Here is an 18,374-nt window from a genome sequence, read left to right as displayed (position 1 = left end):
AGTACCCAGGATGGGGGTGAGGGAGACAGACTACCAGTGCCTGGGTAGCACTGCAAATCAAACCAAGATGACCCCAACAGGTCTACTCAGATGTAAGCCCCATGTTATTCAATAGAGCCTACTCCCAGGGAAGTGTCTTTCAAATTGCAGCCTGTGAAGTCAGCACAGTCCCCTTTCAAACATTTCCAAAGATGATAAGTGGTTAGGGGTCTCCCCTTGCAAGGATTTACCCAATTGGGAGACAATGCCATTACCCAGTAGTGATGGGGGGAGGGAAAAGATGCACTCATGCATATTGCACACATTCCCCCTTCCTGCCAACATAATTAATAATGTAAGGGTTCTCTTGGGATTGGAGAGTTGTTAAGGAAAACAAGTTGGTGCTGTGTGAGCCCAGTGCCTGTTGCTGCTGTTGAGAGGTTTGAACTGAAACAAAACACACAAACTTTTTGGTGGGAGTGTGCCCTTATAACTTGGTTTACCATTCTAGAAGCCATTTTAATGAGCCGAATCAGCAATTTTCATGTATTTTTGGCTCATTTATTCCATTATGTGCACCTCTCGTTATGGCAGCTGTGTATACATGAGCTTTGAGCAAAAAAAGGAAGCTGAAATGGTTTATTCACAGTTTTTAGACTTCTGGGAAACAAAGAGTGAGATCTTCCAAACACTCAAGCCAGTATTAGTTAACTCCTCCATAAATTATCCAGAGTCACAGTCAATAGTAAGAGACTGGAGAGAGAACATCAAATTAATCAGGTTGGTAAAATGCTGAACAGCCTAGGGAAAACTCCCCCCCACCAAAGTCTTCAGACTTACTAATAATGCAATCTTATGCTGTGTTACTCCAGCCTAAGCCTAAATCCATTAATGTAATTGGCTCAGGCCACCTTATCTCTATCTAGATTAATACTTTTATCCTACTCTTCCTCCAAGAAACATAGCATGTTTGTCTTTCTCCCTTCTCCCATAAACCACCTTATGAGGTAGGGTTAGGCTGATAGGGAGTAACTGACCCAAGGTCACCCAGTGAGCTTTATGACAGTGAGAATCCCAAATCCTTATCTACCATTCAAAACACCACACTGGAGGCCATAGAATAGCATAGGATTACACTGCAAGACTCCAATCTAATGCAAACTTATTTGACAATAAGTCTCACTAAACTCAGTAGAATTTACTTCTGAGTAAACAAACTCAGGATCAGGCTGCTTGTAACAGCATGGTAGATGAAATTCACAGTAAGTGATGGTCACTGGGACAAAAAGAACTTTGACTTCTCATGCATGCCAATGGAAGTTAAATTGGATATTCCTCAAGAAACAGATATTGGGATCTTAATAGAAAACTCACTGAAAATGTCAGTTCAGTCTGCTGTGGCAGAGCAAAAGGAATTGCTAAGGAAAGAAAAGTTAGGGATTGCTAGGAAAGAGATTGAAAATAAGTACCATAATGCCATTCTATAAATCTATAGTTTGCTTGTATCCATAACACTCTGCATTTGTTGTTCAATCATAGGCAGAATATTGTTAAGGTAAAGACTAGAGCCAGTTTGGTGTAGTGGTTAAGAGCACGGGACTCTAATCTGGAGAGCCGGGTTTGATTCCCCACTCCTCCACAAAGCCAGCTGGGTGACCTTGGGCGAGTCACAGTTCTCTTGAGCTCTCTTAGCCCCACCCACCTCACAGGGTGATTGTTGTGGGGTAATAATAACACTTTGTAAACTGCTCTGAGTGGGCATTAAGTTGTCCTGAAGGGCGGTATATAAATCGAATGTTATTATTATAGAGTTGCAGAGGCAGGCAATAGCAAACCACCTCTATTAGTCTCTTCCCATGAAAAACCCACGAGGGGTCGCCATAAGTCAACTATGACTTGAGGGCACTCTCCACCACCAAAGAAGGTAGAGAAAAAGAAAACTAAAATGATCTAAGGATCTTAAGAAACATTTAAGAAGCGAAGCTTTTTAATTTAGGAAAAACATAACTGTGAGAACACAACAGTTCATAAAACTGTGAACAATGTGGGAGAGGGAAGAGAGAAATGCTGTCTCTGAACCTTTAGTATTCAAGCCTGCTCAGTAAAATAAGCTGGTGTTGTTACAGTTTTGCACCTGAGAAATTATGCTTGAGAACTATAGGTAATTTTGTAAAGAGAACAAATACACTCCAAGATTCTTTTCTTCTAGCCAATTCACAGCTACCTCCCATTTTCTGGCCCAAACTAGATATGGTATGTGTTAGTGTGTACTTTGTGCAGATGAGCTTTAGAAAAAAAGGAAAAGAAAGAAACTCAAATCTTTCTGATGAAGAAAGAATGGCAGGGAAGGCCTGCCAATCTCTTTCTCCTCCAGGTGTCCTCCCCCCTCAAAATCCCCAGGCCGTGCCTATTATTCCAACTTGGTAGGGAGAGGAAGAAAGACAGATGAATGTCTGTTCCTTTTCTCCACAGGACGAAAAGTGAATATATGATACTGGTTTCAAAAATATTTGTCTTAAAAGATAATAATAATTGACAACTCTCTTAATTTACAAGGATACATAGACATCACTTTCCCTCAGATTATCTCAAAATTCACAGATGGTGAGACTAGAAAACTGTTACCACAAGAGTAGGCATAATGACACAGTACTTGGCTGAAGAGCGCATCTTTCTACTTGCTTGCCTATTTAATCACACCATTACAATCTAAACTCTGACCCTGCCCCTCCAGTGAATACTAGTTCTTAAGAATTTGGGATTTTTTTGTGTGTGTGATTAAATATACATTATTTTAAAGGCTTGAGTTTTATTTAGGGCTTGATATCAAACAAATTTTAGAAAATGAATGGATAGGGTTGGATTGTGTTTCTAGTATTTTGTAATGGGCACTTTATTTACTTTTTGGGGTTCTGGTTTCCCTTAGGCACAATAGTGCAACAATTTTTATTAAAATATGCTAGAAAAAAGCTTAAAGGTTTAATGTGAAAGGGAAAAAACCTCAGTCACTGTTGATTTGGGAAAAGAACATGGATTGATTGCAGTCACCCAAATAGAAAAAACAAAATATGTTGGCTGAGATTATTGTACCTAGACTGCCCTCTTTGCTCCTGTTGGGTAAATGTGTACTGAAAGAATCTATACCTCTATTATGAAGGCACTATAAATATTGTTAAGTAGATTGTTACAGTGTCTCACAGGACTACCACCCAGGGAGACAGTTCCATTGTGTTCAGAAGGCAATTACTTAACTAGGAAAACATGCCTTTACTGTGTGAACAATAGACCCTCAAGAGAGATTGAAATAGAGGGCAAAATGCATATTCATGCTTTGCGGAAAGAAAGCCTCAAATACTGCAACTATAGGGAATTAAGAGTGGCCACTATTGTTATCAGAAACTATATGTCCAATAGATGATCCCATGAACTGATACAAGGTTGTGCAAGTGTGCAGGCCTGGGCACAAAGACTGTTATTTAGTCACACAACATGTAGTGCTGTGTCTGTGACATGAGCCAACTAAATCACTGTGTCTGTGTAACAGAATGCTTTGATGCTAGTGACCTGGCAGCATTGGCCATTATCACATGAAGCACAGTGTACAAAGATTAATGTTGGGGGTGGGTGGGGAATATTACAGATGAAGCAAGACACTTCACCATCATACTAAAGGTCTTTAATGTCTACTATCACAGACTCAGCTACACAATCACTAAGCTATGGATGATGCATGTGATATATTGTAGCCAGCTAATAACTTGATTGTAGGACAGAAAGAATAGAAGAGTAAGTCCACTTTCCTAGCACCAGTCTAGGAGATGGAAAAAGACGACAGACCCAGCAAAATAAGATAAGCTAACAAAAGGTTTCAGTAGCACCATTAAGACTAACTGGTTTATTTGTAGATAAGCTTTCAAGAATCACAGTTCTCTTCGTCATGCATCTGATGAAGAGAACTGTGATTCTCAAAAGCTTATGCTACAAGTAAGTTGGACCCTTTACTGTTTTGTGACTGTTGACTAACACAGCTAACTCCTCTGGATCTATAACAAAAGATGGTCTGTCTTAAGTCTACAGTATAGGATGAACAGAGCACCTCCAAAGAAACATAGTCTGTGGGGAGATGGAGATCCCTTGTTATTGTATAGATAGTGTTGGAGCTCACTCTCAACAGATAGCATGTGTGTCCTCCCTTCTTTTCATAGGATCAGCCCCAAGCTGGCCTAACAGAGAGCCTTCAAAGACCAATGTTGTAAGGCCTGGAATGCAACTAGATGACAGCTGGTAGTCAACTGATTAGCTCTATTTGCTTAGAGAGGTAAATACCTTTCAGCTGCTGACCCAGAACTTCACCAGTTCTTTGTCACTAGTTTTACACATAAGAAAATAATCCTAGGAACCCTCACAAATGTGGGTGAACTGGGTCCAGTTTTGCCTTCCCAGAATCTCTCTCATACTGCAACATTTCCCATCCTGCCCTCCCACCCCTTTTTTGGGCTCCTTTGTACTCCTTAGCAAGGAGACTGCTGCTTGCACAGTCCATCCCTCCACTTGATTCTTTCCCCAGACAAACAGCTGTGATTCTGTGCATTGTCTATGCTAAGTGTTCCTCATAATAGCCCTGCTGGATCAGATCAAGGGTCCTCTTTTTGGTGGCTGTCACAGGAAACACACAGGCAGGTGTAATGCTGTTCACCCTCAGGCCAGTACCACCTCTTTTCACAGTTGTTAGGGATATACACATTTTTTTCATTTTCTTAAAAAAAAACTAGGTTAGGTTTTATCACTTATCATTAAAGCTGTTCCTTTTTAACTATTCAGCTCCATTTTCAATGCGAAGGGCAATCTTGTCTTCTGTCTTAAGGGGCTCTCTGGTCATCACTGCACTGCATAGGCAGCATATTTGGGCTGGCACTTGCCAATCTGCTTCCTATCCTTTGCTGGATTTTGAATGCCTTACCACAAACAGCTCAGCCTGTGTGGCTTTCTAACAATGATGCTTGTATCAGAGCTTATACCTTTGGAGGAAGCCATCTGTTGCAGGAGGGAGCCAGCAAGGCAGCGAGTTTGGGTCTGCAGTCATCCAGGAGCACTGAAGAGCGTTACAACCGACATGCCATCTGCTGACTATGGTAGGGCTGAGTAGGTAGCAAAGAATTATAATCTGTATAGATCAGGAATACCAGCCTATAAAGCTCACTTCCCAGGGCCAAGATAACTAAAAAAAGATTCCTGCCAATGACAAACTAGTGTTATCTGCTCTCAGATAAGCTTAAAAAATTAAAAGTAAAAGGAGGGGGCATCTGAATTAAAGCTGCGCCAACTTTTGAGATTTGACTTTTGATGTAAAAATGATTGAGAGCAGGGTAGATGCGTCCAAGAGTCCACTTAAAATGGCTGCCTTCTACTCTTCCATTCAATATTAGGAGCCTGAGACCAACTGCCATTTGACTCCTTCTCTCCAAGTACTGTCTCTGGAAGCAGTCATTTCCAGGGGGGTCATTCGTTTTATAAATTATCTTAGCATTTTTACCTGAGGGTTTACTTGTTTTCCTCTTCCTTTCCTTTTCCCTTTCCTTTTTGTGTTGGATGTACTGTGTTGTGGGCAGTTGTTCTGAATTATAAACTGCTTTGGCTGTAATAAGAGAAAGGTGGTATATAAATGTATAAAATAAATGAAATCTACTGCTCCTCAGGCACAATTGTGTCATCCCAGCCAGTTGGAGATCATACAGAGAGAATTGTGATGCCTCAGCTCCACATAGTCAATCATGGCCCTGAGGGAAGCCAAAGCCCCCCACTTACCCTTGCTCAGAAGGGGGAGGGGAAGCAATGCATCCCAGTTCCCCAGGCAACTGGGTCAGTATTTCATGTTGTACTGACAATTTCACATTCACTGCCTCAGTAAGGAGGCTGTGTTCCCTCATTCCCCAACATTCTCTCTCTTTGTGAACAATTTTGAACCATTTTGGAAAACAGTATAAGAAAAATCACTGGAAAGGGGTGTGTCATAGTTTTCTCTGAAAGAATATTAGGAGTTTGGCGTAGTTTGGTAAGAGTGCTGAGAATTATGTTGGAAATCTGTGAACCTCCACATAACTATAGTTCCCAGAGGTCCCTGGCATATGTACGAGGCAGAGTGAGGATGTAAGCAAGAGAAGCGGGGGGGGGGACCACATTAAGAAAAAACCTTGGAAGAACACAGAAAAAAAGTAAGAAATAGAGATAGACATAGTAAAATAATGTATTGTGTTGAACTAAGCAGTAGCTCATTGTGGCTAAAGGCTTTTTGTGTGTTAAGTCTTATTGCTATAAACAAACAGCAGGTTTGGTTGCAAATTAGATAAATTCCTCTTTAAAACAACCAAGATTTAAACCAAAATAACCCCTTTAACAGCTTATCTCACCTTTTCCGAATGCTTATTTTTATCTCATAAAGCATTCTATAAATTTTCAAGTCTTTTACAAGCTTTTTAAAATCTACATATTCTATGTAGAGCTTTTAAGAACTTTTACTTAGCTTTCCCCCTCCTTTCTTTAATAACTATATGCTGTCCCACAGCAAAGCCATAGGAACATGGGAGGAGCACTAATCATATGGCTGGAAGAAGGAACATAGCTCTTTCCTTCAAACAGAAATTACACTGGTACACGTTAATGAATGTAGGCTCCAATATAACCAAAGTTAGTCATAACAACAGCAACAGCAACAACATTCGATTTATATACCACCCTTCAGGATGACCCACTCAGAGCGGTTTACAAAGTATGTTACTATTATCCCCACAACAAAACACCCTGTGAGGTGGGTGGAGCTGAGAGAGCTCCAGAGAACTGTGACTAGCCCAAGGTCACCCAGATGGCTTCAAGTGGAGGAGTGGGGAATCAAACCCAGTTCTCCAGATTAGAGTCTTGTGCTCTTAACCACTACACCAAACTGGCTTGAAAACAACGGATCAAGTTACTTTGACCAACTCCCATTGCTTTGAATGGAAATAACTTCATCGCAGCTCATTTTAGGTTGTGCCAGGGCATTATCACATAAAGATGGGTGGGTGCTAGATTAGGGTTCGTACAAATGAATAACTAAAGATAAAATCCAACAGTCTGAGATCATCTGGAAAGACCCATAGCAAGCAATGAAGTAAGAGAATGAGAGAAGACTTGGTGAATAGATAGTACAGGTAATCCAGGCTTTTTTCTTCTGTTGCAAAAACTGTTAACTCAAGGAGTTAACTCAAATTATCAAGAAATTCATGGCAGTCTACAGAACCATCCTATGATAGCCCTTTGCAGGCAGCCCGCTAATGTTGGTGTAATGTGGGTATGGCTTAAATCTTTTGATCTTATGATCTCCCAAAGCAGAAATGAAAGGGAAAAAATGTGAAATTTTAATCAATATAGAGCATAGCGACATGACCCAAGTCCATGGTACCCATACCACTAACCATACCATCGTCCATATCACCACTAACCAAAGAGCATACCAATGACACCCCAATTTAGCTATATTGCAAAAGATCCAGACATTTATGGTAATGCCAGCATGTCTCTATGACATCACTACATTTCACTACACACTTACAAAGCAGAACATGAAAGGTATTACAACAACACAGCAGCAGCAACCTTGTGAGTCACTATGGGGAACCAGTAAAAACCCTGTAACTACCATTCATCCTAGATCTCTACAAGGGGTGGTGAATCCAAACATCTCACCCATCTCCACAACTCAGTTTGGAGATTAACACCCCAGAGAAACCCATGGCCTTCTTCAAACAAGGGATCAAGATTCCCTTGTGAGAGTAATAGCCAGACAGTAGAGGACCCTCTGGATTCCCTCCCAGTGAGAAAGACCCACCCTAAAGACAATTGAGGTAATAGGCAGAATATGGAGATAGATCCTTATTTGCCAAACACCAGTAATATAGAGAAATATTTATGAAACAATCCACGTTTATTGAACAACATCAAGAACTGAGCTCTAAAAGAAATTCATATAACTGGGGTTACCAACACTCTTGTTCCAGCAGGGTTCTGGTGCCTTTGAAAATTTCATGACAGTTCCCTGTCATCACAAGCCCATGATAGCGAATCAACACACTAGTCAAACAACAGTGTTTTATGCAGCTTATAATGGTGCAGGTGAGAGCCTTGTTAGAACAACAGACTTGGCAGCTCCACAGCAGAGATATGAAAGAAACGAAACATGGAGACAATAAGTCTATTCACACACTGTTGCAAAAGGAGGTAAACTGGCCATTGAAACAGTAGTGGTGATGATAGGAAATGCTGGCAAGGCGCAGCCAACTTATGATGACCCCATAAGGATTCCAAACCAAGAGACAGACAGAGGCGGTTTACTATTGCCTGCCTCTGCATAGCAAGCCTGGACTTCCTCAGGTGGTTTCCCATCCAAATACTAGCCAGGATCAGCCCTGCTTAGCTTCCAAGATCTGATGAGATCAGGCTAGCCTGTGAGATTACATTACGGCTATTGAAACAGTGGTGTCACCTAAATGCCTTGGCTTTCCCCTTTTGGTATTACTAATACTTTGAGATTCACCAGTTGGGGGAGAAGCTATAGTCACATAGATAATATTCATTCCCTCTGTGAGATGCAGTGGAACTCTGCCTGCTACTTCTCTTTGTGTTGCTTCATGCGTGCTTTGATCCTGCAAAGCAAAAAGGGTCAAGAATGTTTGACCAGTTGTATGTGGAGTGGCTTGTGCTCATGCTGTGATGTTGCTACACTTTCTGTTGCCTTGTGGAAGCATACTTGCAGCAGGGGTTTCATTGCCATCAAGGACCCTTTTTTCTACATAATATATACATATTCTGTGCCTTGTGAGGGACACAAGGGTATCTGTTATTGAGGAAGAAATAGCTATTAAATCAACACCTAGTAACCATATTTTACAGTGAAGAAGGGCACCAGTGCAAGTATTTTGATTTATGCCACTTCTTTTCCTACTATGATGCCAGAGTCAGGGATGGGACTAGCCTGAAAAGGCTTAGGATCTGTACCACAGTGCTAGAATTTATAAATCAGAGGCATATTTAATAGTGTTAAAGAACTGGTAGTTTGAGGACTTGCCCTAAGATCGTATGACCTCAGTTAGTTCTAGAAAAAAACTTAGAAACTATTGTACAAGAGACTTTAGTTATTCTTCATTGTACAGTTGTTTTAAGCCATTCTTCATTTTATTTGTCTTTCCCTGGGGATCCAGAAATACTATGAGGTCCTGCTTATTCCCTGGCCAGTATTCAGCTCAAGAGAGTGCAAGAAAACAATTCTTGCACTGCAATGTCATTTCTTGAAAAGTATGAGGAAGCCAGCTGGATTTATACATTTACTTTGCAACAGACGCTGATTCCAGCACTTTAGAATGGTGCACTACTATTGGGTTATTATCATCTGTTTTCCACTGGAAGACACATGAAATAGAAAGCTAAAGGATAGGAAGCAAACTGTGACAGGTTTTCTGTTTATTAGTCCTAGGGTTCAAGTTTTCCTGTATGAATTTCTAGCTTCCCAGTGCATTTTTTCTTCTGTGATTCTTGTAGTTATGTGTCTTTTGCTAGTCTCCCTTCTGTACTGTTGTGCAATTTTTTAGAATTTTCACGTTCTTCTGTCACCTTAGCTTGGACCCTACCTGCAGCATTCTTGGAAGACATTAGACACACAATTCTCTCTCCCAGTGCAAACATATATCCTCTATTGTTTGCACTGCTTCTTTTGATTTTGTTTCAAACTGTGTTCTGCTCCATGTATAGAATGCAAAAAAGAAAAAGGATAACAGACCTGCGAGTTACTTGATCGAACCTTAGGAATTATGAGGAAAGGGGGAATATTCTAGAGACAAGTGACAGAAATGTTGGATTGGAAGATGGCTGCTGGGGCACAGAGACAGCAGCTTCATCCAGCTGCCACTGAGAAAGGAAAAGTGATGGAGTGCCCTTGCTTATAGCATAGAAACATCAACACAAAAAAATTAATGGTATAGTAACTGGACCTTGGCATCCCCCAGTTCATCAGCTGTCTTTTGTACAGTGACAATAAAATATATAGAGGTGTGTGCTGAAAAAAATTTCCATTTCAGTTTCAGATCTGGGGCTTCTGAAGGAATTATGTACCATTAATGTTTTTTTTTCCCCAAATGGGATATTGCCGGCTCAGATCTAATCGGTTTGGGGTTTTTTTTGTTGTTATCATGAGTTTCAGCCCTGTTCTTTGCAAGGAGGACTTCCAGGCTCTTTGGGACAGCTATTTTTCACTTAATGGCACCCAAATTGCACAGAACATGGTCGACCCTCTAAACTATTAATCCAGAGTTTTTCCTCAGTTATTCTACACACACACACACTACAATGAACCTTCAAGAAGGAGAGTGTTGGTGGATGCACATTATGTTGGGAAACTGGCTGGCAATGGGATGGCAGGGTGGCAGTGGCATTAAAAACAATCCTGCTTTATGTTCAGTTTTCTGTAGTACCAATAAGTTATTACCTTTGCATCCTGCTGTTGCCTGTTGGTGCCATGTTTCATTTTGCTTTGTAGTTTTGTTCGCATGATGAGGGGGTGTTCTTGCATTAATCACCACCAGTCTCCATTACCCAAGTGCAGGCAGACAAGCAGCATGATTGTCTCAATCTAAGCCCCTTGCCCCAAAAGACCTGAGTTCCCCCACCATAAATTCCTTTTGCTGTGGGCAGGCAGGATTGTTTTCGAAAGAGCAGAGTAGTCAAATGGCTCACAAGAGTGGGGGCGGGGAGAGAAACACTCCTAAACAGATCCACTCAGGTGTGAATTATTCAATAGTGCTTACTCCCAGGAAAGTGTCTTTATAATTGCAGCCTGTGATTGAAGTCAGCACATTCCCTCTTCCGAATATTCCCAAATTCGATAGACAGGGAAGGGGGTCTCCCCTCATGAGGACCCAATTGGCAGGGAGACATTTCCCGGGTTGTGTTGGGGAGGGGAGGAGATGCACTCACATGCATTTCCCCTTTCTGTCAACAGTTAACTGACAATGTAAGGGCTCTCTCCCCTTAGGATCTGATCAGTTAATGCCGTTAAGGAAAACAAGATGCTATTGCTGCTGCAAGGTAATAACTGAAATGAAACACACAAATTTGGTTTCCTGGATTTCGTTCACTGTTCTGGAAGCTGCTTTAACAAAATAAAACAGTAGTTTCCATGTGTATTTCCAGCTCGTTTGTTTTGTTTTGCAAATTCCTAGAAATATTTATGAATGATTTTCTCTTTTTGGATGCTATATCTGTAATAGAGACTGTGACCGCATCAAGTTAAAAATTAGATAAATATATTTATAACTCCTTTAAAATAAATGTGATTTTACTTGACAAGTATAGGTTTAAAACCAAGGAAATGTAAGTAATTGTTCCAATTAGGGAGGTGACTAGAATGTACCCAAATTAGTAGCAGCAGGAGATATAGCCTTTATAATTTATAATAGGTGAAACTAGAAAGATTATCAAAAAGAGTCCAGTAGCACCTTTAAGACTAACCAATTTCATTGTAGCATAAGCTTTCGAGAATCAAGTTCTCTTCGTCAGATGCATCTGACGAAGAGAACTTGATTCTCGAAAGCTTATGCTACAATAAAATTGGTTAGTCTTAAAGGTGCTACTGGACTCTTTTTGATTTTGCTACCACAGACTAAGACGGCTAACTCCTCTGCATCTAGAAATGATTATGGTTTCCTTATAAATGTGCAAGAAAAAAATGTTGTGACAAAATTTATGAGATATCTCACTTTGTAATGGGAACAGTGGATGATAATATTTAACAAGTATTACAAAGTGATAGACCAGAGCAAATAATTAAAACTTACCATCAATGTAGTCATTTTACCCCTCCCAGAATAAGTGCAAATACACCAGTATCTTTTAAATGTTTTTATTATTCTATTAATATCATGTTAAATTTTGGAGGTGGATTATGAATAGTACACTCCAGCACACAATGTGAAAAAACACATAATTAAAATTAAAACTGTATATTTTTTCTTGTAAAAAACTGTATGTTCATAACTATACAAATAGCTCTGTCACAAATATTCATGTGACTAGATATAAAAGTTTGGTTGCTCATTTTCCACTGGCTTTTTTGTCCTTGGAAATTCAACTATGTAGCATACCATTGCTGTAAAAGGAAATTAATTTTAAAATATTCTAATGAATAATTGTCCACTTTATTTCACTGGCATTATTTACCCAGACTGGTATCTTGTTTATAACACCTGGGCCATAGATAAGGATTTAAGTGGAGAAAACACAGATGAGTACTTAATTGGCAAAACCTTTATAATCCATCTCATAATAGCTAGCTCTTCAGAACAATAGATCCATAAACTGAGGGTCTTAAATGCTCCCCTTTGAATGGAAAGGTGGAGCATCAGTTTTCAAATAAACAACATCCTGAAATGTGGTGCCATATTCTCTTGTTGCATGTCATTAACATTTGCCTAATTTCTTCCCTCTCTGCTCCTGCATTAAGCATAGGGATGCTCTTTTCAACTTTTTGACTTTACTTGGACATAGCTCATGTGCCGAACACATCAAATGGCATATCTAAAGTTTTGCTTGTTCACATGTTCTATCATACACAGTTAGGATGTGGAATGCCTATGGCTATGCTGGCATGTCATGAAACATTTTACGCTGCAGGTGCGAACACTAGTGGCAATTGTGCCAATAAGACTTCAATTGTATGTATGTAATGTTCCACTGATATCTATGGGACTTAATTATCTGTTAACAGTATTAACAATTAGGTTGCTTTTTATATCAAGTTACTGTTGCACCAAGCTGCTAAAGCAGGAATGACATGAAAGCACATTAGAATGTACTATGATCCACATGCTTCCTAGTCAAGCAAATCTTTCGTAAAAGAAACCTGTAAATGTGGTAGTTGAAGTGTACAGTCCTAAACAGTTATGCCCTTTGAAGTCTATTGAAGTCAATTGGTTCAGAAGGGTGTAACTCTGCTTAGGACTGCAGTTGATAACAAGAGGTGGCTTTTTGCTAATCATTTACTCTTCTTTCAGCTTTATTTGTGACAAAATACGGTCCCCGTATGTGTTCCGCCTCCCACATTGAAGAGAAATCGGTCATTTTGTCAGAGCTATTCAGTCAGCTCTTGCTTGCCCTGTCACTAACTGCTCCTTTCCATGACTGAATGCCATTTATAATAGAAATAACTGCTTACTAATTAGCAGCTATAACTGTTAACTGCGTATTTGTTAGCACGTGAATTAATAACCAGCCTTTGACTGGGCTATAACTCTCCATCACTCTGGGAATGATTCTTGTTCATATAACAAATCAATACCTGCCTGCCTACACTTTACGAATACATTGCCCCCCTCCCAGGTTATCACATCTCCTTTGCAGTGTGCTTTCTGATTGCAGTGAGATGGAGCAGAGTGATGGTGGTGACACCTCACAGCGGGTGGCCCATTGTATGCAGTGATGTATTAATGGGCGTGATTGTTGAGGCAGCTACATTCTTTAATGATACATTGCAAAGCCTTTTATAAAATTGCTGATAACTACGTAACAGATGCTGCTGCTATAAAGGAAAGTGACTAAGGAAAAGGCCATAGAATAATTATCCATTGAGCACCAAGCAGTGCCTTGGAGTAAAACAATTCTAGTATGCCTCTCCTGATTTCCTCCAGCTCCATTAATGACTGTACTTCACTGAACAGTGTGCTGAGCTTGGAGCTGGGTGCAAATCACAGCTTAGCCACTACTCTGTGTCCCAGTGAGAAAGCCAGGCTATAAAGCAGCTAAATAAATGAAAAAGTCACCATGGCAAGGGACAGCTCTCTTTCTTCCCTATAAAATGGATATAAATGAGCTACTGGCACATAAACGGACCTGGCATATTTCACGAGCTATATATATGACTAATTTTGAATACTGCATATCTCCAGTTTCCTGCAAAGAAACTATTTGTCTCTCTCCTTAACAGAGTCTTGTGTTCTGGCTGTGTTCAATCATTTCAAGAGGAGATATATTGCAATTAGACTTTGCTAGAGAGTTGTGCCAAATGGCACCCTGCAGCTATTTGGCACCTGGCAATTTGGCACCCTTTAATAATGCCAAAGAATTGCTGCTAGTATATTCTTATCACTGTACCTAGTTATTAGAATGATGTATTTGTGGTAAGGATGATGTATTGTGTAAGGATATCATATTTGTAGTAAGGCCAGGTTGGTCCTGCCAGGGAAAGCTATACATTCTGCTCCTTTTGGTTGTAACCAGCCTGTCTCTGTCTCTTTAATATAAAAGCCTGGTGGTTGAAATCTCACCTATACAATGAAAAATGCAGTAATAAATGACAGTAAAGTGTTAGTAGTCAAGTTCACAGCAAAAAAGAGTACTGGGGCAGGCCTAGGGCTGCTTGCTTGCAAAGTGTCATAGAGTCCCTCTCTCTCCCTAAGAATCCTCTGCTGAAGGCAACAGAGACAGACGGGTGGAAAGAGACCCTAATAACGGCAACCTCCCCCCCCACCCCAATCTCTCTCTCTCTCTCTCTCTCTCTCTCTGTGCATGCACGTGTGAGTGAGTGAGAGATCTCAGAGGTCCTGTGACATTTATTTGTGCAAGAAAACCAGGTGAACTACTAGTTGCAGAAGATCCAAACAAAAGAGTAACATTCTTTCTGTGCATCTCACACACTACCTGATACTCAGCGGCCTAATGATCAAAACAGCAATCAATTTCTTCACTGCCAAGAGTTCAGGGGGGAAAATAAACACTCATAATAGTAGCCCCATTTCTCATCACAACCAAGGTTTCATGTTGAGATATACATTCCCCATTATTTGCTGGTAGCTCAAATCCATTTAATGTACTGGGATAAAATAATACTTTACAAGCACTATTTTAAGACTGGAATGGGAGCTCGATTATTTCAGGAAATGTATTTGGGTTGAGTAGAGAGTAAAACTTAACTGAAATATTCTGAGACATCATTTTCTGTAAGACAAGACACTTCTTGATTAATATTTTAACAACCCTGGTTATATTCTCTGCCCCGTCTGTCTAAAAAAGGGATTCATAAGAAAAGAAAATCGTAGTGCCAATATGAAAATTAAGGGTTTGTTTCTTGAGGAAAATTTGATTTAACACCTCTCCTCCCGCTCACCCTGTGATGTAGGGGAATGTATGAAAGAAGCTTATAAGAGACTTTATGAAGGAAAAGGAGTCTCCTGACCTACTGAGCAAAAAGGAGAGCATCAATTGTGATTGTAGGGTCATGGAGGAAACCTGCCCTCCCTCAACCAGGCAGATTCTAAGAAAAAGAAAGTATGAAATGGACCCCATGGCTGCAGAAGGCGTAAAAATCTCCAGATAAAATCCTCCTTATTCATAATGGCAATAACGATAAACAAACAACATAAGCCAGAATGTTTGAAACGAGGAAGCAATCCTCAGGCTGAGTGCCATTTCTCTTTTTAGAACCGAGGACTGTGGCGCCTTGAAATCCTACCAGAGACCCACCACCTACAGGGAAAGGGCTGACTCTGACTACAGGCGTCAGCTTTGGAGCCTCCTTGTATCTTCAGAACGGGCTCTCTGGACTCCTGGGTCGGGAGGCAGACGCGTAGCCACACACGCACGCAGGCGCGCCGCAGAAGGCTCGGCGTCGCCCTCGCTCGAGTTGGGATTTAGGGCAAAGTAACAGAAACCAGGCGCCGCCGCCGCCGCCGCTTCGGGGCACCACGCTCGTTCACCAGGCTGACGTGCACAGCCAGATGCACGCACGGGATCTCCCCGTTTAACTCGCAACAGTCTAGAAAGGTTCCGCAAGGCCGAGCAACGTAACGTGTAAACACACGTCCACCTACAAAATAGATGCGCTCGCGTTGAATCATTAATAGGCACCTAGTAAGCACGGACATACTCGCAGAGAGATGCCCGACAGGTGCAACGTTTCACGCCTGTGCACCAACACAGGGCACGCTTATAGCACACCTGCACACCGTGCGCAAGCCTACGGGCCTCACGTGCCCCGAACGATACCCTGCAAACCTACAGTTTGTGCTGGCGGTTCCACAGCCATCGCGCTGCCCAGGCACGCTGGATCCGTCGTCCACTCGCTCGCTTTCTAGCTCTCTTTCCGGCGTCTAGCTCTGCTTTGCTTAGAAGACCGACTGGGTCCCGAAGCGGTGGAACCGAACACATCCTTCTCGTTTCTACGATGGATGAAACCTCGGCTGGTTTCTGACATTTCTTTGCCGGGGAAAGCGGGGAAACAGAAGAACGGAATGCCAAAGAGAAGGAGGAGGGGGAAAATAGCCAGACAGATCCGTTTTCTCCTAAGCCTTGTTTTGTTTTCTCTAATTGGTCCTGGGGGAGGCAGGGGGATTGGATGGGAGGCAGGACTCCGCTCAAGCAGAGTTGATTTAATTGGCTCCTTTTTTAACTAGGGGGGAATCAAGCTGCGGAGAGAGAACGTGGGGGAGAGAAAGAGGGGGTGGATGTAAACAGAAGTTGCAGATAGATCGGGAAGGATTATGGATTAAACTCCGGGCAGAGGCAAGCAATTAGAAGAGAATCTCTTCGTTGCGCACAGGATCAAGAGATCTTCCCCAAAGGAGGGTAGGGACGCCGTAAAGGACAGGCAGCGGGCAGCAAAGCAGGTTGGGCTCTTACTGCCGAAGGGCCGGCTAACTGGTCAAGTTTGGGGACGGCTGATCTGTATCCTAAAGGAGATCAAAGACAGCGAGCCTGTCCCACAGATTGAACTGCACTGTGCGCTGCGGCTTAAAGCTTCCACAAGTGGCATCTCACTGCCGATTGATTCGCGATGTGTCCGCTATTTTTTACATTCTCTATGAAGGGGCGGAGCCCGGAGTTCCCGAGCATCCTTCCTGCTTTACACTGAGACATCAAGTCCCTCTGGTCATGTCCATCCAACACTAAACCAAGCTAGAGAATTCCTCTCCCCATCGGCAGAAGGGGGGGGGGCTGCATTGGGGGGGGCTAACTCCCAGAATAAAAAGGGAACTTCTTAATTGGGAAAGCGCCAGTCGGGAAACACACCAGGGGAGGGGGTGGCTCTGGAGGGGGCAGTGAGATGTGACCGGCAGCTGGAGGTCGAAGGGGAGAGAGCGCCCAAAGACAGTGAGGGGCTGTTGTGTCTGGTCCCTGCAGTTTGTTGCACCAGACTGGCTGGCTGTGAGTGGGATGTGATGCGTTGCAGCGACTGTCGGCCAACTTCAGGCTGGAAAGACCGAAGCTCGGTATCTGGAAGGAGCTCTAGAGGGTCGCTTTAAAACAGACAGAATAGAAGGAAAGAAGGAAAGAAGGAAAGAAGGAAAGAAGGAAAGAAGGAAAGAAAGAAGGAAAGAAAGAAAGAAAGAAAGAAAGAAAGAAAGAAAGAAAGAAAGAAAGAAAGAAAGAAAGAAAGAAAGGCCCCCGAGTCGTCCTGGCATTGGACTGGTTCCCAGCCAGAGCCAGGCCGGGACAAAGCGCGCGCGGCGGCGAGGAGCTCCAGCCGCGGAGAGCGCGTTACCTATCGGGCCAGCAGCTGCATCTCCGTCTTCCCCTCCCCTCCCCTCTGCCCACGCGCACGCCCCCTCCTCCCCCCCCCGCTCCCCCTTGTTCGTTCCCGGGGTTGCAGCCAGAGGCTCATTAGCAGGAGGGAGGGCGAGGGCTCGCTGGCTCCTCTCCTGTCTGAGCCGCTCTCTCGCGCTCGCTGGCTCGCAAGTTGGCCCCACTTGGCAGGCGCAGCTGGGGGAGCTGGAGAGTTCCGCGAGCACTTGACGCTTCAGATCCGCCGACCCGCGGCTTCTCCGAAGGATCGGGGCCCGCCGAGGGAGGAAGCAGCTGAAGTTTCTGGATTTCGACCGCCTCTGGATCGCGGGGCTCTACCTAGCTTGGGGTTGTTGTGGCGCCCGACTTTTGGCGAGAGCCCTGGGAGGCGGGCAGGGACCGGCTAGCGTGGGGGTGAGCCCGGCCTTGCTTTCCCTCCCCACCCCCCTCCCCACCCTCCTCGCACCTTTTCGATTGGCAACGACTGCTCCTTGCTCGGTAGCTCTTTCGCTGGGTGAAAACTGACGGTGCGCGCAGCAGCTCGCCGGCTTCCCGGGAGGATCGGCGGAGTTGATTTCGCGAAGCGGGCGGAGGCGTCCAGCGCCCGGCCAAAGCTCCTCCGGCGTCGTCCATTCCTGCTGTGGAAAGTGGTGCGTTTCAGGGACAGCTCTCTGGGAGCAAGCGTCTGATGCTGCCGGGGCTTTGGCTGCTGTTTTTCGCCGGCTATGAAGCTTCTGCCTTGAAGATGGAGACGATCTGGGTGCTATTCCTCTCTCTGGTCCCGGTGTATACCCGGGGACAAGGGGCCTACGGTAAGCGAC

At 43.0% G+C, this 18,374-nt stretch overlaps 1 protein-coding gene across 1 annotated transcript in view; it reads left to right on the top strand.

The window, feature by feature from the left end:
- Positions 1 to 18,241: 18,241 nt before the first annotated feature.
- MDGA1 (MAM domain containing glycosylphosphatidylinositol anchor 1) overlaps positions 18,242 to 18,374 on the top strand; it is a 397,523-nt gene continuing 397,390 nt past the window's right edge. Inside the window, exon 1 of the mRNA XM_054993181.1 lies at positions 18,242 to 18,365. Coding sequence (XP_054849156.1) covers positions 18,242 to 18,365 — 124 coding nt within the window. The remainder of the gene's footprint in view (positions 18,366 to 18,374) is intronic.

The sequence above is a fragment of the Eublepharis macularius genome, chromosome 1 (genome assembly GCF_028583425.1).
Source record: "Eublepharis macularius isolate TG4126 chromosome 1, MPM_Emac_v1.0, whole genome shotgun sequence".
Taxonomy (NCBI): domain Eukaryota; kingdom Metazoa; phylum Chordata; class Lepidosauria; order Squamata; family Eublepharidae; genus Eublepharis; species Eublepharis macularius.
This window is presented reverse-complemented; position numbering and strand designations above follow the sequence as displayed.